The sequence below is a fragment of the Polyergus mexicanus genome, unplaced genomic scaffold (genome assembly GCF_030449975.1).
Source record: "Polyergus mexicanus isolate NDT 795.1 unplaced genomic scaffold, iyPolMexi1.0 SCAF_6, whole genome shotgun sequence".
NCBI lineage: Eukaryota > Metazoa > Arthropoda > Insecta > Hymenoptera > Formicidae > Polyergus > Polyergus mexicanus.
In genome coordinates, this window is record NW_027223326.1 from 618988 (window position 1) to 641267 (window position 22280).

Here is a 22280-nt window from a genome sequence, read left to right on the forward strand (position 1 = left end):
CTCTCTCTCTCTCTCTCTCTCTCTCTCTCTCTCTCTCTACGTTTCTTCCTGTCCCCCATTGCGCGGAAATACTTTCTTGGATCACCATTAATTTATCACAATAAACGTTTGTCCTCTCGATCAAAGACTTTGAACGCCGCCTTTCGCGCGTCCGCAATCAGCTACGTTCTTGATTAATCGCTAATTATTTTATGCTAGAGAACCTTTAAAAAAATCCCCTATCGGAGAGAGAAACGGTAGGTAGTTCTTGTAACAATGTGTAATCGACTAGCTTACATTCTATAAAGTAACTCTACCAAGTTGATTATACTGTGACTAGCACAGCCCGTGGATGAAATGTTGCGCCCTTTGTACAAAGGGCCTGTTCTATTTTTTTTTCTTTTCTCTATTTTCTCTTGTTTTAATTCTTCTCCCTCCCCCCTCCCCCCCCCCATCCCCCCGCACCCCATTCGCCTCTAGTAGCTACCTCGTTCGTGTACTGCCGCCTTCTCCTCGTCCCGTTTCTCCCCCTTTTCCTCTCGCTCTCTTCCCAAAATTCTCTCAAATCAAAATATAATCTTCCTCATTCGTTTTTTTTTATCTCTCGAGCAAAAAAAAAAAATTCACGAAAGATGTAATGAATATCAATATTTTCGCATCTAATATGTATTGTAAAATGGATTCTCGACACTGCATATTATATCACGATTACGATAAGAAAAATGCGGTATTCAGCTTTGTATGAAATAATTATAAATTTAATTACTACATTCCTCGTAAAAATATAAAAAAATGGACGCGAACAATAATAACGATCGAAAATCAGTAACCTAATCTTGTAAATCGTTAATACTCCGATTGTGTTCCAATTCGTACGAAAATTACTGAAATTTTAAATTTTCCCCTATATGTGTGTTTGAGTCTTATTTTATCCATCGCTCAAATATAATCCACAACTATCTTCAGAATCTATTCCATGCCGTCTTTTTATTCGCTCGATCATCTATCAATCGACATTCGTCGATATCAACTGACCCCAAAGCCTTAACATGCGAATAAATATATATAAAATAAGTTCGGAGAACTTCGAGCTCGATCTTTTATCTCTTTTTTTCCTCTGTTTTTCGTCGATACCATCCTAGACACAGCTTTGTCTAAAAATCGATTATAGTAAATTCGGGAACGATAATTGATAGATATATTAGTAAAAAAAAAAAAAAAAAAAAAAAAAAAATGTTCTCTAGTGCAAGCGAAATTACATAGTGATCGGTAGATGTCGTTGCATCGAAAAAATAAATATAATAATCTTTGCTTGAATATTTCTTCGTGATAAAACTACGCCGACGTAAACAGTATAAAATTTTTCAGGCAAAGAAAAATTTTAACTGATTGTCCTTATTTTTTTCAAGTATTTATATATATTTACTTGTAATGTAAAAATTACGATAATATATCAAGATTTATTAATCTAATTTTTTTTTTTAGATACGGATTCAATGTAAATTGCAACGTAGAACGAACATGACATTTAGCTTTCAGAACTGTAAATATACAAAATTCGATCGAAATTTATACATTCTTTATTCTCAAAAAGATTTCCAACTTGTCGACTAATGTGTCGCTTAATGAAGAAATATGTCGATAGCTGCAAAGAGCCTCGTGTGTCGCGAAGAAATATTTCATTTCGGAAAGATCTATGGATTAATAGAATCTGCCAGTGAAGCTCGTGAGAGCTATCTGAGTCTACGAAAGCGACAACGATTTTGTGCGATTCAGCTCGATGCACACACCATATGCCAATAAAATATCACGGGAACGGTTCGTCGACTACGATGCTATCGCAAAGAGTCAACGTACGTGCCGGACGTACTTTTCGTCGTTTCTCGTGAAGAGACGCGACACGCTAGATAAATCTTACACGTTACAAGCAGAAGATAAAAAACCGTGTATCCTATAAGCATGCTTCTCGAGTCGATCGATCACGCGCGGATTTTTAGTAAATCCATTCCGCGATAGGTTCATCTGATCCGATGCTGGCTCGTGTCGATCGGAGGAAGATACAAGAGCGCGTGGAGAAGATGCGGTAGTAGTAGTAAAGGTACATACAAGCGAAACGAACGAGCGGTCGAGGATATAAAACGCGGTGCTCCAGGTGCTTAACTCATCAGTGTGAGGGACGAAAGATCAAAACTATACGAGATAAGACTTTAGATAGATAGATGGATAGATAGATAGATAGATAGATAGATAGATAGATAGATAGATAGATAGATAAGTCAACCATCTCGGGTACGCAAATCAGAGACGCAGAGAATAAAGCATATTATCCGTGTCGTGAGCGTCTGGTACCCTTTTTCTAGTAGTTGTAGTCGTAATTGTCGCTAACGATCTCGCGCGTCGAGATCGTAGGATGAGGTATGCTCCCCTCAGAGCGTCGCGACGTCCGCGGTTCAGGTCGTCGTCGTTCATCGACACTCTCCTTCTTTCTCTCCTTACCACCGGCCGTATATGTTACTTTGCTACCGAATTCTTGTCACCATTCTGCGCGCCATTGGATCGGCAGTCAACTAGGTGACCCCCTGGCTGGCGGCTACTAGGCTGGCCCCTGGGCTAGATGAGGGCGAGCTTTGGGGGACAGCAGCCGCCCGTGAAGTGACCGCTGGCGGCCTCCCGTTCTCGTTTGCGACGGCCCTGGCGTTCTGCAGTCTGATTCACAAGGCAGAAACGTATGCTTTACATAAAATGCGCGTGTCCGGGGGCGTATCGCTCGCGCGTGAGTGCATACGTGACACCGAATGACCAGGCAGTTTTATACCGATAATCGATCAAAGGCAAACAGTCGCATCTAAGCGGGTTCCTCGTTCAACACTTTACGTCAATTCGAGCGAATGAACAACGCGAGTTAACCCGTTACAAGCGATTAGTAATCCCGCTGTATTAGAAATTTTATTATTTGTTGAATGTATCCATTTTTTAAACGAAAATAATAAATGTGTAAACTCATACGTTATAAAATTATTTCTAGATCAATATGCGTACAAATTAAATATTTAATTGAATATTCATAAATTAAATTTTCTTTTATTTAGCCAAAATGAATATGGACAAGTGTTGAAAAATAAATAGAGTAATAAAAAATAAATTTAATTCCGGAACTATGTACGTTTGAATTATTCAAAATTGTGATGCGTAAAAGCTACAACGGAATACAGATACTATATTTCAATTATCCACATATAAATATGCAACACTGTTTGATGTATTCGTCCACGAGAGTTATTGATAGAGTGGTAATCGAGGAACTCGGTAATTCTATGTCATTAAGCAACGAATACACGATTTCATTGTACAAAGACAGAAAATATGTATATACCGACGAGACATACAAACAATAAACACGAAGCATCGTCAAACGTGATGTGAAGCACGGTCCCGATATATAGACGTGTAATTCGTTAATTCGTGTGTCGTAAAACAGGGTGCAAATCAAAATAAAAAGACAGAGAGAAAGAGAGAAAGAAAAAAAAAGAAGAGAGAAAGAGAGAAAGAAAAGGAAACATGTAACGACAAAAGCGTTTAATTGCCTCCGGCACAGAAGAGACAGAAACGAGAGATAAACGAGCACTTTTGTTTTGCCGAAACGATCGCCCTACTATGAGATACGTTACTTACCGGTCGTGAATCGTCCCACGACAAGCTGCATTAGTGACACACAGAAGAGGGAGACTTTAGAACTTTTACACTTGTCTTTTCTTTTTCGGTACGATAAAGCCTTTCGTGTGCTAACAAGAAGTCTCTACTACGTAACTAATGTGCGTGCACATCGTTGCAACAGGAAATGCAGCACTGTACACACACACGTACGGGGATACTAACTTGATCCTGGATTGCCGCATAAACTGCTGGATCTTCCGCGCGGCCTGATGAGCCGCCTGCTGATGGACCGCCTGTTGCCTCATACTGGTTGACCCTGGCCGCGCGCGATAATTTCGATAGTTGTTCTGAATCACCAGAGCCGCTTTCGTCGCTTGTCTGTGACAGAAAATATGACGTAAAGTCCAAATAATCGAGAGAAAATAATTTGCCAATAAAACACATTGCAAAACGCATATTAAATTTTAATAAAAGTAATCGCTATCGTGCATAACAATTTTAAAGAAGCATCTATTAAAATAAAAAAAAAAGCTTCTCTCGAAAAGATAGAAACTTTTTTGTTAAATTAACACGTTCTTCGACGAATGATAGCCAAAGTTTGCCACACGCTCAATATCCTTCGTTATTTCTCGCAACTTGTGTTTCCGCGAAGATTCTACAATGATAATGTACAGTCAGCTGATTGTGTCACTAATTTCGGAGACATTATACTGGAAAGTTTGAATCGCTACGTATATAACTTGCGGCGAACGCGAGGAGGAAAATGAGGAACGAGGGATACGCCGGTCTCCATCTTCAACAAAAGTCGTATTAATTTAATGCCAAGTTAATTCTGTATTCAGGCCACCGTAACGAAAGCGGAGAAGTCCGTAAAGTTTCCGAATTATTTACGATGCCAATTAAAAGTTCGCCCCGAGAGAGAAAGAGAGATAGAGAGAGGTACACGAGTCGAACTTTGGTGGCATCGGTCTAATTCAGTCGGAGATCGTTAAGTTGGCCCACAATGGTACGTCTTGTCTCCTGGTTATTAATTGTCGCTTATTAAGATGTCCCCTTTCCCTCCTTCTTCTTTCCACGACCAGCGGAATATCGATGAAAATTTAACTTTGTGAGATAACGATCTGTCATACTTAGGAACCTTGAGTTCAACCTGATAACACGCGCCCGCATAAATTGGACGATCTGTATCTAAACGTTGCATGCATCGCATGAAGTAGCTAGTATACTATTATAATCCGACAACGCGAATGATTCATTCCGTTCTTAAGGAAACTTTCTAAACGAAGGAAGCTCGATAACATGCAAAATGACAAAAGGGAAGACAATTATTTGAATGCGTAAAATGAACTGCTAATTCTTTGAATATATATGAAAAAATATAATATAACATAATAAAAATATATAACAAATCTGCCAACGCACACAAATTCTCAGGATGCCTTGCAAGCGATAAACGAAAGTTACCTGTGATAAGCGTACTGTTTATGACGACGGTAATATTGTTGAATCAGAACGGCGGCGTGTCTCTCGGCTTCCTCTTGCCTCTGACGACCCTTGTAACTTCTGTACGCCTTCTGGATCATCCTGGCAGCGTGATAGAGCTCCCTTTGCTCGCGATCGGACAACGTCAATCTGCTCAGATCAGCCTCACTACCGCCGTCGCTCGTAGCTGATAGGGCACCGGAACCGAGCATGCCGTTCAACCTGCGCTCGCCGCCATTCGGCGAATAGTATGTATGACCATTGTGTGCATTGCCGTTGCCGTCGAGATGCAACTGCAGCTGCAGAAACTCGCAGAAATCGGCCGTAGTTGGCGGCGGGGATGGCGAGTCCGGCGTCAGGCAACTGCTGGAAGGACTCGAGGGACTGGCGTCGGCGTCGGCGTCCGAGATGGACGCGGCGCCGCCGTTGCAGTCGCGATACGAGTCGAACAGCTCTCCGGAGTCGAGAGGCTATAAGGCAGGACGATTAGCATAGAAATTGAGTTTTACAACAGGGGAACCCAGACGCATCGGCGTCCCATTTGTCGAGACTCTAATCCCGCGCACGCTCAAAGTTTTAATCTTAATTATGATTCAGAACGGAGTCTAATGACTGCGCTATTCCTGTATGATCGTAGAACGTGCAAAAACTTTACCATACTTGGGCAAATTTTAATGTTCCAATTAATCATTTGTACGATTTCTTACGTGCATTTAACCTATTTGGAAATTAAGATAGATTATAATAACGTATCATTTCGATATGTAAAATATTTCAATTATTAATAACAAATGTAAACTATATTTACCATTTGTTCCATCAGAGCGTCTTCCAAAGGTGACAGAGGTGCCATGAGTGGCGGTGGCGAGGAAGAAGACGGAGAATCACCCTCCGTCCTTTTGATCCTTTCCGGTAGCGCCGCTATAATTTGCTCTGCCAATGTCAGCACCCTCGCGTCTTCCTCCCCTATAAAAAGGAATCACCACCCTAGCCAAACTCGAAAAGTTCGTAATAGCAGGCCGCCGAAATCACATCGATCACAACACCGACAGTTTAAAAGCTGTGAGCGAGTTTTACGATCTACCGGGATGCTGTCGCAATGTCAGATTAAAATGCTTAACACCAACAAGTGTGCCGCTACGACACTAACTGACAACTCGAATTAGACAAGTCACCGGTGAATAATAACGCTTTTCTACTCGTTGAAAGTCTTTGTAAGGTAACCTTAGGCAGCCCATTTGTGCGATACGTCCACATCGGTCGGCTAAACAGATCGCGCGTCTGTTCAACTACATAGTTTATAATCGTTATACTGCCGTTCTTAAAGATTGCACGCACTCGAGAACAGGCTTCAATAGCCAGACAATAGGCAGTGGCTAATAAAGTTTAGATATTATACAGCGATTCATTTAACACCAGCAGTTACGAAGGCCAAGCAACACCAAATATTTTTCAAGCTGTAAGAGTTCAGAAGAGTTAGAGAAGGCAGCGTGATCGCCGACCGCACACACACAGAGAAAAAAAGAACACTGTTGTACGCGTATAAGTGTGTTGTGTAAAAAGTGTATGTATGTATGTATGTGTGTCTGCGAACAAGGGACGCAGCTAGGATCTCTACGCAGTCCGCGTAATTGTAATAGTATATACGTCTAGGCCGATCTGTTCTATCGGTAGTGTGTCACAGAGAATAGACAGAGTTACGGATAGTTTTTACAGACAGGCAGACAGACAGACAAATAGAAGAGGAAAACGAGGAAGGTACGGACCTACGGTCTCCTGAGGGGTCGGAGCGCTCTCCATTCCCTGTTCGCTGAGGCCTAACGACGACTCATCCTCTTGCAACAACTCCATGTTGTCCAGCAGCGGCGAGCCACCTGTGTATTTTTCGATAAACCCCACTTAATGCTAATAGACGTTGCCTAATCTATTACGCTCGCATAATTTTCGGCCTTTTTGTGTGACTCTACTTTTACTGGGTGTAGGAAGGAGGAATATAGGCTAGCGAAAAAGGAACAAGTGTGAATATACGTGTATAGATACGTGAACGTGTATGTGTCTTTGTATGTACGCGTGTATACGGAAGAGAGGGCAGTATAATAGCAAACGAGACTAACACAACGCCAGATCGAGACCGCTGTCTTGAGATGGCCTCCTGGGGCTAGGGCTGGCAGGTCGCAAGAAGAGCCTCTCGTCTTGCCTTCGCGCTTCGAGCTGATTCAGTTCTTCGGCAATTGCCGCGTGGCCATTTTCTGCGGCCAATTCGGTCGCCGTTCTATTCTGACAGTCCCTCACGCGAAGCGCCATAGCGTTCCATCTGCGAAAGGCACAATGTCAACAAGAAATATTTATTAAAAATTATTAAAAATTATTAAAAATAATGCAATAGCTTTACATATCATTAAAATAATTATTAAAAATTATTTTAATGATATGTAAAGCTTTCAAGCCGCACAAATTGCAATTTTTGTCATAACTCTATAATAAATCTATTATTATTCATCAGTAACGTTATTAATATTAAATGTCGTGTCAGGATAAATATGATATTTCACGAACCTGTAAAGAATCCTGGCGGTGTCGGCATGTCCTGCCGCGCAAGCCCAAGCAAGCGGCGTGAGACCGGCGCTATCCTGCCTGAGAGCATCGACCTCGGCATCCAAAACGCTACTAGGATTTTCCGCTCTCCAGTGAAGGAGTGCACAGGCTAACCTGGAGTATCCCAATCCGGCTGCCAGATGCAGAAGGGTAGGCCCACCGGATTGAAGAGGTTCCGCTCCAGCTCGCCAAGGACGGACAACAGCATCCTGCAATATTTCACGCCGAAACTTTATACGCTGTAACTTATTAAATTATATCTATCCTGTCTAAAATTAAAATTAGAGCTCAATGATCGGCATGAAAATTTCAAATAATCCTTAAAGTACCTGGCAATAAGCAACCAGTCGCTCTTCCAGATGTGCTGCGGGAGACGGCGGACCGGGACCCTGCAAACGGGCCTCGACGTCCGCAAGGCGGTCTAGCAGAGCTTTCTCTGGGCTAGGTTCGCTCGTCGGCGCTCTACGATATTCAAAGGCAACGCTATCGGATACAACGAAACCGTCGCACGCCACTTGAAGGGACGCTATTCCTGGTGCGTGCGCGGGACATCGACAGCGCAGTACACCTGGTTGCACGAGGCACGCCTCAACCGGTTCCGCGTCAAAAAGTACCGAATACGATTGAGAACCACTACCGCCGGTCCATGGACCAGCAACTAATACCTGGAGAATATTATAAAGTAAATTATTATTTATTAATTTTTTAATATATTGTATTTTTTATATTATAGAAATATTACTATCTTCTCTTTCTTTTATTAAAACAGTTTATTATTAAAATTAATTATATCTTTTAAATGTTTAATATAAAATTTTTTATTTAATTTATTTTCAAATATTGAGAATATATTTTTATTCTTATAAGATAAATAAAATATCAATGTGTTTGATATTACATATATAATTCCGCGAATGTAAAAGAGAAAAATTAACTGCAAATATTTTATACTCACTTTTACACCACCCTCGGTGTAGCTCCATTCAGGACTATACTCTGCAATATGGACGGTTGTACCAGGATGACATCCGACGTCGTTCTCGGGACCACCTCGCTGTTCCTCGTGCTTCGTCTGATCGGCCTCGAAGTCGTGCAGCTCCGGCAAATCGCCGAACACGTCGAACGCGTCTAGATTAACCAGCACGTCGTCCGACGAGTCGATAAAGTCCATCGGATTGATCATGCTGTTGTCCGCCGGCGACGGCGACGGTGACGGGGGCACCATATTAGCGGACAGTGTCTTTTGAATGTCCTCCTGACTTAGATCCAGCGTTTCAGCGAAATCGGTCACCTCAGAGCCGGAACCGCCGATCGGTAGAGACTGAACTGCGGATCTGTCCATGTTCTCCTGTGCCTCGATCTCTTGTTGCGTCTGCTGCTCTCGATCTACGCTGGTCTGTGGCACGAGTTGTTGCTCCGTGACCTGTTGCATCTCCACCTGCTGACTCTGCTGTTGCGGCTGCTGCTGCTGTTGCGATTGCTGCTGCTGTTGTTGTTGCGGCTGTTGCTGCTGCTGCTGCGATTGCTGCTGTTGCTGCTGCTGATGATGATATGGTTGACTATTGAGTATCAGAAGACCACCACCGCCTTGGATTTGTTGCAAACTTAAAACTAAAGGAGCCGGCTGTTGGCTCTGAGTGGAATGGGAATGTCTTGAGTATACACGGGGAGCCGGAGTCGCTGTTGTCGATGGTTGCTGACCTCCAGTTGTCGAAGAGACCTATTTCAAGTAATAATACATGCATATATTGAAATTGATTTAATTATACAAACATATCAAAGGCTGATGTTATAGAAAACTTCTGATATAAAAGATTCTAAATTATTATAAAGTAAGTTAATATTTACTAGTTATAATTTATCATAAAAAATCCGCGGAAATTAATATTTATTTCGACATGTGCGAGATTTAATTAATTAACCTGATTGTCGGGTGTAAGTCTCCTAGGTGCGAGTTGAGTGCTGCTTGTGGAGGAAGTGGAGGATGCCCTCTGCCTGTCAAGCAGCTGAGAGACTATCATGTCGACGGGATGGTTCGAGTGCTGCGTGAAATGAGGATTGTTTGGATCATCATCTCCACCGAGGAACATGGGCCTTAATTGCGACGCGAGCTCGTCTCGCGTCCATTCCTTCTTATCTGGCGGTAGTGCAAGACAGGGTGGCAAGGCCGCCAGTTTCGCATCGCCGTCCGGATAAGGAACGTTCAGATAATGAACGAGAACAACGTCCGGATTCTGTAGTAGCCAGTAACACCGGCGATGAAACGTCGGAAGGATAGCCGAATGCACGTAACAGCCGTAGATGCACTCGACTCCCTGGACCTATGATCAGATTGTCACGTACAGTGGAATCCAGCGGCAAGTTCTTGCATATAAACTCCTTACGCAAATTTTAATAATAAAATTTTAACGCGAATTGGAAAAGATTACTACCAGTTTCTTTATAATGTTAGACATATATAATCTTTCTTTATCATTTTAAATTTACCTTCAGTTTCATATGATCCTCCCGTGTAGTTTTTCCGTCTTTTCTCTTCTTCCAGCAGTAACCATCTCGCCGGTAGCGTACTTTCTTTCTCGAGTACAGTAACATCGAACCACTTCGTGGTCGTACTTTTACCTCCCGACTTTGCCATTCGGTGTGCCTCTGAAAACTGATCAGGATTGCGGCGATTTCCTAAAAATACAAGTGAAGAGTGCATATGATATACTTTAACGTATAACGTATGTCATATAATATATCACAGAGTACATATCTTATATTTTATTAATATATTATCGTACATCATGCTGCATTTAATTTAATCCTTCGATTAAATTATATGTCCATATTGAGACTAAATTCGATTAAATATTAAAATACAGATAAAAAGACGCTAATGCAAGATGATAACAAATGAAAAATTTCTATAATGATCCGTGAAATATTTTAAATATTTCCGCTGACATTTGCTTTCCTTAAAGATTTCACTTCTGTCCGGAGATCGCATCGACATATCTTTGATCTATCTGCGCTTTCATCTTTAGAGAAACAGAATCGCAGCTAATCACAAACAATCGTTGAATTGTAAACTTAATGATAAGTTTGCATTTTAATTATTTACTTCAAAAGAATGCTTTATTTATAGTAAAATTTATATTATAAAAATATTCTTTACTGGCATTTTTAATTTGTACAATAATCTGCTAGTATCTAATTATAACAATGTTCTTTTAAGAATTCATGGATTAAAAAGAAAAATAAACATGCAAGTTTTGCACACATTCAATAAGATTATATTATTTATGCATGTTGATTATATCTATATTATTATATCTAATATATCTATATTATTATAACATATGATATAATCAACAAGTCGGAAAGACAAATAAATTATTCTTATAATCTCAAATCCCTTTGAATAAAATAAGTTTCCCTCTGATGAAAATACGCGATTTCTCTCTTTTTCGACTATTTCAGATCAAAAATGCTTAACATGATGAATAATTCAGTAGAAATACTTACAGTACACGCCGACGTACTTGGCGTATGAAAAATGGAGAAACTGTCTTCGGGTCAGATATCTTATCCGTATACCTTACATCTCACGCGTGATACGATTGATAGGGACGCGAAATGTGCATATGTGCATGTTTGCGTATATTCGCATTTACATGTCGCTAACAATAACAGCGCCGTTATATTACGGTTCATTATTGATTTCTGCCGCGAGGAACCGTACGGGGTATAATTTTAAGCGCGATAGTACGGCATTATTAAAGGAGGAAGTAACGCCAGTTATAACGTTAAAAAAGTGTAATTATACCGCGTGTAAAGAAGGGGGAGGAGGGGATTTTAGATGCCGCGATGTTTCGCTTGTAATCCTCCCTGCTTTTCCCCTCATTCCTCCTTCATCATCCGGCCTTACGTACGCGCCACAACATGACACGCAATTTATCGGCACTTATTGTTAGCGGGCCCGCACGATGCGCATAATCAGAATATAAAAATGCAAAATCCCACCACTTCTATAAATATTCGTGGTACGGCATGCGATGCTTATCGGCAATTCAGGCTACTTGAGGACATAAAAGAAGAAAGGCGTCCCGGCGTGCGCCGGAAAAAAAATTCAACATCCAAAGGCGCGGTAAATAGGTAAGCCAGGAGCGCGCGCGCGCGACACGCGACCTAACGTGCACTAATGCAGATCGAATAATGCACGTGGCCGATTTGACCGATCCAAAGAATTTAACAATGACTAGCGGCGAGATATATAGGCGCTCCATGATTCTGTGACTATTAGTAAAGTTTTTCGAGACAATGAAAATAGAATAAAAGAGAGTAACGAGAGACATTCGAGATAATTAAAATTGATAGAACCAATTTATAATTATAAAAATTCTGACAGATAATGAGATATGAGAATTAAATTATATCGCGCATTTTGTATGATTAAAATAAATTCAATTTAATACACTGTTTTCACGCACACGGAAAAATATCATGCGTCATAGCCCAGTATGCGTGTTTGTTTAACTTTGTTGTCGTTAGAGCGACGGGGATAATGCAGGCGAATGAAATAAATATATCGCAATTCTCGCGATATTCTAATCAAGCGCGTTTGCCTTCAACTCTGCTGGAAATATAAAACGACCGCGAGAAAGTCCACCTCGACGCAATCTAAATATAATAACGTAATAAAGCGCTTCTCCTAAAAATTCTCTTCCGATTCAATTTCGCTGATTTGGCAGCGTGCCCCGTGCATTTCTACGCGAGAGGCAGAATTATAGAGCGCTACTAAATATGCATATTACCCGGAATATGTATCGTGCTCCTCACGAAGGTTACCATCGTACGTCATTAGAGCCTTTGTCAGAAACACCACACCAAAACCCCCCCTTTCCTCGCGGGGGTTATCTCTCTCTCTGTCACTATATCCGTTAAATTTCTTGGCCCTGATTTCGGTTTCGCGTCGAATCATATAGATCAGATGTATCTGGGGCGCAATATTTTCGGCAGGACAACATATTATAATTCTATCTTCGATGTTATCTCCGATATTTATATTCAAGAATATCTAATAAAACGCGATTCAGAATTAAAATAACTAAATTTTCTTAAATTCTGCCTGTGTATAACAATGTAACGATATACAACAATACAAATTATAATTTTTTTTTTTATATAATTGCGTATTTAACTGTACGCACGTGTGTATGTGAATGAAGCATTTGATAACCGAAATGTAAATTGCAAGTACGAACGTTCATCACGTCGTCGGCTGAAATGGCTGCGGTTCGCGTTTATACATGAAGCAGCATCCATCCGCCAAGTACAAATTAAATTCCCGCGAGATTCTGCGGCTATCTTCCATGCGATATTGAGGATAACCCGAATACCACACGACACACACAGGGCAAGCATGTACGTTCGGGCAACGTATCTTGCGTACATTTTGCAGTGACAGGACCAGCTTTGATTCATTTTAGATAAGATACCGCAAGACTCGGATTCCCAAGATAAATATGATCGCATAGACATCATCAAAGACATTTATCCTTATCCTTTTTTATCCCTTATCATCCATTTTTGTCCACCGAATTTTATTCAAGTATGTATGTATGTCATTTATTGACTCCCCAATGGGGTTGCAATCTTATACTCTTACGCTTTACAAATTTTTCCACATATATTTCATTTTTCTTACATTTTCCGCTCTTACAACTAACGCTCCTACACTTAACCTAACGCTTTACACAACGCTTTATTACACCGCTTTCCTTTTCCCTCTTCTCTTGCTCTTCCCCCTTGCTCCTCACGCTCCCCTTTCCTCCTTCATCCTTATGCCCTTATCTCTTTTCGCCCTTCTTCCCTTGTTCCTAACTCCTAACCCTCTTTTATGTCTCCTTCCTATTCCCCTCTTTTTTATCCTTCTTTCCTTCCCTGACATTCCTCCTTCTCTTCTATAAAGAGGTATATGGTGGGATGAGATCCGAGCGGAATCGAACCCGGGACGTGGCACTTGTCAGCCCGCGACTCAACGCTCTAAGCCACTCATCGCCCCCAAATTTTATTCAAGTAATATTTGCTATTTTATCTTGCCTTACAAAATTGGATCGTAATTTTTATCGTCTTACATCAGACAATCGCATTTGTGACATCTAAAATAATTCACGCGAAGATATTTTATCGGTAATATATCAGCTCATGTTGCGGATTATTAATCCAGAATATATATACCTTTCTCATTCCAAATGTTAATCGTAGCTGCAAATTTGTCTACTTAATACCTTCGTGCCGTCCCATGGGTCCGCCTTCAACTTTCGAAAGGTTCTCCGGCTTGATAATAAATATTCTCGTGGCCTCGATAATAAATAGCCTCGACGTGACGGTGGCAAAAATTAAAGGACGAACAAAGATAGCGGCAACTATACAAGGTAGTTTACATCTAATAGTATAATGAAAATAATAATAGCGTAATAGCAGTAATAATAATAGTAATAATACCGTTATAGTATTGCGCATAAGAAAATGGTATAATTTTATTGCTCGAAACTCTCTCTCGTTATACCTTCAGCTTGTGAAGAATCGTTTTATGTGTGAACGTTATATTAAATTAACATATATGGTATATACGTAAATTAGATAATAAGCAAGGTATATTTGGACAAAATTCTAATTACAATAAGATGAAAAAAAGAGTTTCTTCTTTTTCTCGGTCATATTATTTATTCCGGGGCATTTTATATAGTCAGATCTGTCGAGGAGAAAGCATATGAATAGGATGTATGGGAGACGGACGATGACTTCGCGGCCATTAGACGACTCGGCTACCGACAGCGGGCCTAGATAAAGCTCCCACGTTGTAGTGATTTACAACTGGTTAATTGATCATTTGCATTCTAGCGAGGATGCCTCGTGCCGACGTCGTACGTCGCCGCGTCGTTCGCCAACGGAGACCAAAACTCGCGCGACCTCGGCTTTACCGAGCATTCATGCATCCCTTCGCTACAACTTCCCTGCATGCTGTTACGTCCATTTGCCTTGATTAATCGCGGAGGGTGTCCGGGCAAAAATTAGGTTAAGCTACCAGGCGAGCTCTATCACGAGCTCACGCGCGGACTTTGCGTATACATCGATTAATTCTACGGTACATCGTTTGTCGAAATGTTATTTTCATCTTAATTCAAAAATATGATATTTTTTCAAAGATATAGATATATTATTCTCTCTTTTAATCAAAAGTAGAGAGAATTAAGGATGTATTTTTTATTTATTTTTATCGTAATAATTGAATAAAGGGCTACTTGTCTTATGTAATACAAATAGCAGTACTCAAGAATTAATTTGATAGAGTTACGAGATACAAATATAATTCCTTATGTTAATATCACACATGCTATGCGATTTTAATTATAATTACATAATTTTTTAAAAACGAAAAAATATTTTATATTATATAATATTTGTATCTTCAATCCATTTAAACGATATTCGATTCGCAACAAAATTTAAGATAGGAATCTATTTATAATTTTATGTTCTGCACATGTCTTCTGACATGATATGTATCTTGATATATATATATATATATATATATATATATATACAATATTTATATACTGAGTGGCCCATTTTAATACATCCAGTCGAATATCTCAAAAACCAAGCCCGGAAGAGAAAAATGTTTCAGACAAAAGTTGTGTGGCTTCAAGGGGGCCATAAGATGGTGACAATGATTTGACCTTGGAAAATCATTTGAAGGTCATGTGAAGGTCAACTTTAAAATCTTAAATGAAAACCCCCATTTTTTATTTAGTATTCTTGTAGCTGACATCGATAGCTTTCCAAAACGCTATAATAAAGTATTTTTTTATTAAGTACTTTTTGAGTTATTTTATATTTTAATCTGACATATTTTGATATAAAAAATTAAATATCTCGTAACATATTTAGTTTTCGATAATCTTACCGTAATACTTTTATGTACAGAATAATGAGACAAATCAATTAGTATAAAAAAAATTGTTTTTAAGAAAATTATTTACAATGTATTTTTATAAACAATTGTTTGTTTTCTTTTGGCACTAATTAATTTGTCTTATTATTCTGTACATAGAAGTATTACGGTAAAATTATCGAAAACTGAATATTTTACGAAATATTTTGTTTCCTCAAATATGTTTTTCGCATTACATGGCGTATAAAGTTGCAGATAAATAAAATTATATTCGTAAATAAAGAGGACTTAAATTCTACTATAGCGCTCATTTCATGTTGCATTAACATCGTATATAATAGTAAAAATTAGAGAATATTTTCTCATAAGGCAATATCTTTCCTATTTCTCCACGAGATTTTTCGCATGCTCGAGGAACATATGGTTCGTTAATAATAAATTCTATGAGATTTCTTGCAAAATTCCTGATGCGCGCTCGGATATTTTCCGGTGTGTGTTGCGTTTCGCGTTGGTCGCGAAATAGGTCAAGCAGTATATGGAATATTTTAGCTTACGGTATTCTCACATATGCATACGTGACAAAGGAAACTCATAAAATATAAACGCGATTATCGATTACAAATTACAACAACAGAGAAATTAGCTCTTGGCAAAAAAAAACGTCCTTTTATACAAATACTTCCATTTTAAACGACTTCTGTGCCAATTCAAACAAATTTTAATAATTTTTTTTTTTTTGCGCAGATAAATACTTAATGCTATTTTGAGAAAATCGCTATAAAATCTGTATGTTACATAATTAAAAAATGTCGTACCAAAGTCTTGCGAAAAATTATGTCCTTCTATTAATAAAAATTGTTCTTTTACCTAAAATCTTTATTCCTATTTCTTTTTAGCTTCTTTATTTCTTTTCTTATATTAAATCATTCATCTATCATTTCTTACATAAAAACTAATTAACACAATAGGGATTCCCATAATTTTGATTGATTACATGTCAAGTATTAATACCTTTGATAGTGTTTCTTTAGATATTCAGATAAAAGAGAACTACATAAGATCATTAAGCAAAAATTATTGATCTCCAGAAATACAATGAAAGAGAATGGTAATAGATTTCTAGTTTTGGCTTAACAGGTATATAAATGTAACACTTTCTGTCTTATGTGCTACCGGAAGAGATGTATTCTCCCTGATTTACGAATGCAAAAGGAACGATAAATCGAGTCTCCTTCCGACATCGAGGACGAAGATGGTGCGTCCTTTCTACGTAATTCACAGGCGTGAGTATCGGAATTTTGTCGATAAATCGTTGCTTACAACAGAGAAAACCTTAAATAAAAATAGACTCCTTTGATTAAAAACACATATTTCGTTCTCGACAATATATATTTAACATCCCGCCAAAACACACACAAGCATATATTTTATTTACTTTAAATTTATCTTTCTCAAAGAGATTTATAATGACATTTCACATGAGAATAAATAAAAACGAGATATTTTCAATATTAAAATCATTTATATAAATGTTTTCATTATCACATCCTTCCAAAATTGTTCATCATATACACATTTATTTTTATTAATTATTAAAAAAAAAAATATATATATATATATACATATGAATAATTAAAAATATTTTGTTACCAAAATAATTTTGAAATACCATGATTTTTATTATCCAAATTTCTTATTTGCGCATATTTCTACGCAGCAACAGTATTTGTCGGGATATTAATAATCGTATTATTGCAGATTAATTAGTATTCGTAATCATTATCATTATTGTTTCACGATATCGGCAATTGAGAGAATAGCAATGAAATATCGATGTCGGCCACAGTGTTGAATCGGCTGCGACTACATTGTATCGCCGCGACTATTCAGCGTCGCACAAAGGACCTAGGAAATTGGTTAATTTTTCCGAGATGACAGGGGAAACTATTCCGAGATGTCGATGCGAAACGCGCCTGTATACTATTCCTGAGATGCACTCCGGATACGACGCCGTGCCTCTATTCCCAATGAAGCGATTTTGTGAATCGAGGGCAATGCAATTTTAGACGGCAGTACGTGTGAGTACGTGTGCATCTACGTTATTACGGTTTTTGCGAACTTTCCGGATCGGCGAATCTTTCTGAAGTCACGACGACTTATTTATTCGGCTTTTATTTCTTTCTCTTCAAGGTTCTTTCTTCGGCACGATTCTTACCATATCTATGTCGAAATTTCGCGGCAGCTATATTTCGAATTGTCGAGATAATTCGAAATATATAGCTGCCGCGATTAATAAAAGGTTTTAACATATCGTAAAAAATATATTGCTCAGTAAAATAAAAAAAAAATGACAAAAAAATTTTATATAAACTCTTAACTTTTGAAAGATCTAAATTAATAGAATAATAAAATTTATATAAAAATGTAGATAAAATTTGTTTTTAATTTTAATTGTTTTATTTTGAAATAGGCATAATAATGACTTTGCTTCCGCCGTTTTCCTATAGATGGCTTTAGCGGTAAGTAGTGGTCGAAATAAATAGATCATAGACGTCATGCGATAAACTTGGGCATCTGTCAACATAACCCCATAGAAACATTAGTCGATTTGTGTCTGCATCATAAAGTTATTCTCGATTGAAAATGTCAGTTTACGAGCCAAATTCTCGTCATTTGCGGGAGGTTTTAATTTTCTGCTTCAATATGAAGAAATCTGCGGCTGAGGCTCATCGAATGCTCTCAAACACTTATGGTGAAGCCGCTATTAGCGAAAGAACGTGTCGTGAGTGGTTTCAACGCTTCAAGAACGGTGATTTTCACGTCGAAGACCGGCATAGCGGTGGAAGAGACAAGGTTTTCGAAGATGCAGAATTGGAGGCATTACTTAATGAAGACCCGAGTCAAAGTCAAAAAGAATTGGCACGATCATTGGGAGTGGACAATACTTTGAATCATAAATGTATAACCAGTTTTTTACAATAAAGCCTCGAATTCAGGAAAAAAACGGCGGAAGCAAAGTTGTACACCTAATTTGTGTAATAATTGTGTAATAATTAAATATGTATACTGATGTTATCTTAAATTCATCGTGACTTTAGTAATAAAACTGCGTATGTAAAAAACTATAATTAACAAATCTGCATGAGATATTCGGATAACGGTTTTCCTCGGAAATATCTTTTAATTAAAAGGTGCACGGCAAACGGTCTAAAGCGGTGTTTAATTATAACGATCGCCATCGCGATATATACCTTTACAAATCCAAGCGATTCAGCGACCGTGTTTCCACTCTCGCGTGCAATCGGAAATCAATAAGCAAACCAAAGCGTTGTTTTCAGAGCAATCTTCGTCTCGAGATACATTTACAGATAAACATATATATCATCCTCTCATCTATTAATTAAGTTTGATGAAGACTCGAAAAGTGATAAAGTCGAAAATATATCGCGAATAAATCTAAAACGCTTTTATTTTTAATTGTAAAATTCTTAAGCTGCCTTTTTTACAAGAAAAAAAAAATACAATTAAATTTATAGATATTAATATATTACATTTAATTTTGTTAATTTTTAGAGTAATATATGATATTATATTTAACTGTTTTAAAAAGTGTTGATTTTAAGACAAAAACATTTGTAATTACATTAAATTAATTTAATATAAAAAGTTATGTCTCTGCAAATATATGTGTTTTTGTAAATATTTCTCACAGAAAGAAGTTTAATAAGACCTCGTAAATTTATAGTCAACTATAATTTGCACAGTCGTATTTATAACATTAAATTAGGATGCCCCTGGTAATGTAGAAGGCTTCTTATCCTCTATAATACATACGGAAGATTATTTAATACATATGCATATATATATATATAAAGACACACATATGTATTATACAAATGCTGAAAGTGTAAAACGCGCTCGCCTGTAGGTATGTGTTAAAACATATTACTGTAATACTCCTCCCCGTATGTATTCAACATTGCCCTGTTTCAGTACAAATGGGATTTCATCAGGCGACGGTAATAAGAACAGAAGGGCATGTCAGAAATCTTGAAAATTATTTGTGTTGAAATAGAAAAAAATAAGAGAATATATTCTACGCGTAGCAAAATATTCTGCAAAAATAATTAATAATAAAAATTCTGATGCGTTGCGAGATAAAATACACATTATTCATAAACATTTGAAAATTACGAAATATATATACGATGTTAATCATTTTACACACACACACACACACACATGTTTCGGATTTTATAAACGATTGAAAATAATTTTTTAAATAATAAAGATCTTTTCAGAGGATATTTGTTGAGAGCACACGGCTGTTTTAAAGACGACATTCGCACATCTCTATCGCAAACGAGTTTAATGTATACGCGGAAGCATTAATCTATCGCGTTTAATGCCTGCACCTGTCGAGATAAGCACGACAAACGTGATTATATTACTTTAATTCCCATATTATATGCTCGCTTTGAAAGTGATTCCCAATCGAACGAGCAGCGAACAACGCGCGCGCACGATAAATAAATCACTGGCATCCTTGGGACACTTTTATCGTCGGCGGCTCATCGAGAAAGTGCGAGATTCGCTTACGATCGCGTACGCCGTCGGAAATCGCGTGAAAAATGACTCGTAGAGACGAGCGACATGATGGAGTAGCAAGTGGGTGAAGTTACAAGGGGTAGCCGCGAGAGAAAACAAGATCACGTTGAAGGAGGAATCTCCCGAAGGCGACGGCATTTTATACGGGCGGCACAATATGTGCACAAGGGATTTATAAACTTTCCGGGACCGCGTGCGCGAGAGAGAATTTACTCCGTTACCTGTCCGCCAACTTCTTCCTCAAGCCGGTTTTGCGCAAAATGAATCGACCTGGCTCTGAGTGGTTCCATAAATTCCGGAGTGCCGCGGGATAACGCCGTCGGGACGTTGACAAATGTAAATAAGATTGAACTCTCGCGATTTAATGCGCGAATCTAGACGAGCGAAAAAAAGATGAAAGCTTCAGATGTTAAATGTGAAGGAATATTTTTTTTTTCTACCAGATATGCGGCAAACTTATGCCCAAGAACTCGCTCTATCCAATGACACGATGTCGGAGAATATACGATCGATAAGCATTAGAGTAGGACAAAAATATGAGAAGTGATATTATTAATAAATTAAATATAGAACAGAGAGAGAGAGAGAGAGAAAGAAAGAAAGAGAGATTTAAATTCTATCTAGACAATTTATACGTTAAATTCTTTTTATGTAAATTGTAGAGGAATTGCAGAGAGAAAAATAAAAAGGTATTAGGTGTACAACTTTGCTTCCACCGTTTTTTTCCCGAAATTCGAGGCTTTATTGTAAAAAACTGGTTATACATTTATGATTCAAAGTATTGCCCGCTCCTAATGATCGTGCCAATTCTTTTTGACTTTGACTCGGAGTCTTCATTAAGTAATGCCTCCAATTCTGCATCTTCGAAAACCTTCTCTCTTCCACCGCTATGCCGGTCTTCGACGTGAAAATCACCATTCTTGAAGCGTTGAAAGCACTCATGACACGTTCTTTCGCTAATAGCGGCTTCACCATAAGTATTTGAGAGCATTCGATGAGCCTCAGCCGCAGATTTCTTCATATTGAAGCAGAAAATTGAAACCTCCCGCAAATGACGAGAATTTGGCTCGTAAATTGACATTTTCAATCGAGAATAACTTTATGATGCAGACACAAATCGATTGATGTTTCTATGGGGTTATGTTGTCAGATGCCCAAGTTTATCGCACGACATCTATGATCTATTTATTTCGACCACTACTTACCGCTAAAGCCATCTATAGAAAAACGGCGGAAGCAAAGTTGTACACCTAATATACATAAATATTTCTGATACTCTAAGAAGATAAATGTGTTTACGAGAGAAGAAAAAAGAAAGTTTTATCATTCCTCTGAGAATGTTGTTCTATAAAATTTTGGCATATAAAATATATTTAATCAATGATCATAGATAAATAGTCAATCAAAGATAAAAAGTTGTCAGTTCTATTTTCAGAGAATGTATCAACATTGATATAAATCATTTTGCGTGATTTCTGTTCTTCAACAAAGCTCAAATTCGTTGGCTCGCGCAATCGATAATTCTCGAAGGACTCTGACGACTTGATAATAGTATAGCTATTGAATAAAGCGAACACACATAGCGACAGTACTCGTTTCACCTACGTTGACCCTATTAACGATGCACATAGTGCCACGTTCGTCTCGCGTTTGAATATTGCATTTAAATATCTTTCTGATACCTGAATTTTAAAATGTGCGCGTGCAATCGTTATAAAATCAAATGCCTTCGGCAGATCTGTGTATTTTATCAATCGTTGAAGTAACGGGAGCTAAAATCGGAATAAAAAGACGAAATTATTGCCGAAACGAGACAAGAGTACCGTGCTGAAATTTAATAGATTCGCCAGATAGAGAGAGGCCAATTTTTATCGCCCGATAGATGGGCAAGCGCGTCAAAAGCAACAAAAAAAAGACTACCGAGGAACAATGGAGAGCGGGACAGGTACCCCGAGCGCGCAAAAGGGTATAAAAGAAGATAAAGGGGCACCCCTGCTTCGTCGCTACGAGAGGACTCCTC

At 38.3% G+C, this 22280-nt stretch overlaps 1 protein-coding gene across 8 annotated transcripts in view; it reads right to left on the reverse strand.

Moving 5' to 3' along the window:
• Nucleotides 1-1193: 1193 nt before the first annotated feature.
• The window catches only part of Camta (Calmodulin-binding transcription activator), a 51565-nt gene continuing 30478 nt past the window's right edge, over nucleotides 1194-22280 (reverse strand). For 5 of the 8 annotated variants that reach the window (XM_070297763.1, XM_070297762.1, XM_070297768.1 and 2 more), the window contains 11 exons: nucleotides 10198-10386; nucleotides 9633-10031; nucleotides 8666-9430; nucleotides 8040-8375; nucleotides 7672-7919; nucleotides 7230-7429; nucleotides 6882-6989; nucleotides 5924-6081; nucleotides 5098-5585; nucleotides 3856-4011; nucleotides 1194-2685 (listed from right to left, as the gene is read on the reverse strand). In XM_070297763.1, the coding sequence (XP_070153864.1) occupies nucleotides 2547-2685; nucleotides 3856-4011; nucleotides 5098-5585; nucleotides 5924-6081; nucleotides 6882-6989; nucleotides 7230-7429; nucleotides 7672-7919; nucleotides 8040-8375; nucleotides 8666-9430; nucleotides 9633-10031; nucleotides 10198-10386 (3186 nt within the window). In that variant the 3' untranslated portion in view covers nucleotides 1194-2546. Of the gene's footprint in view, nucleotides 2686-3651; nucleotides 3677-3855; nucleotides 4012-5097; nucleotides 5586-5923; nucleotides 6082-6881; nucleotides 6990-7229; nucleotides 7430-7671; nucleotides 7920-8039; nucleotides 8376-8665; nucleotides 9431-9632; nucleotides 10032-10197; nucleotides 10387-22280 lie in introns of all 8 variants that reach the window. The other 3 variants (XM_070297765.1, XM_070297764.1, XM_070297766.1) reach the window with 3 other exon arrangements.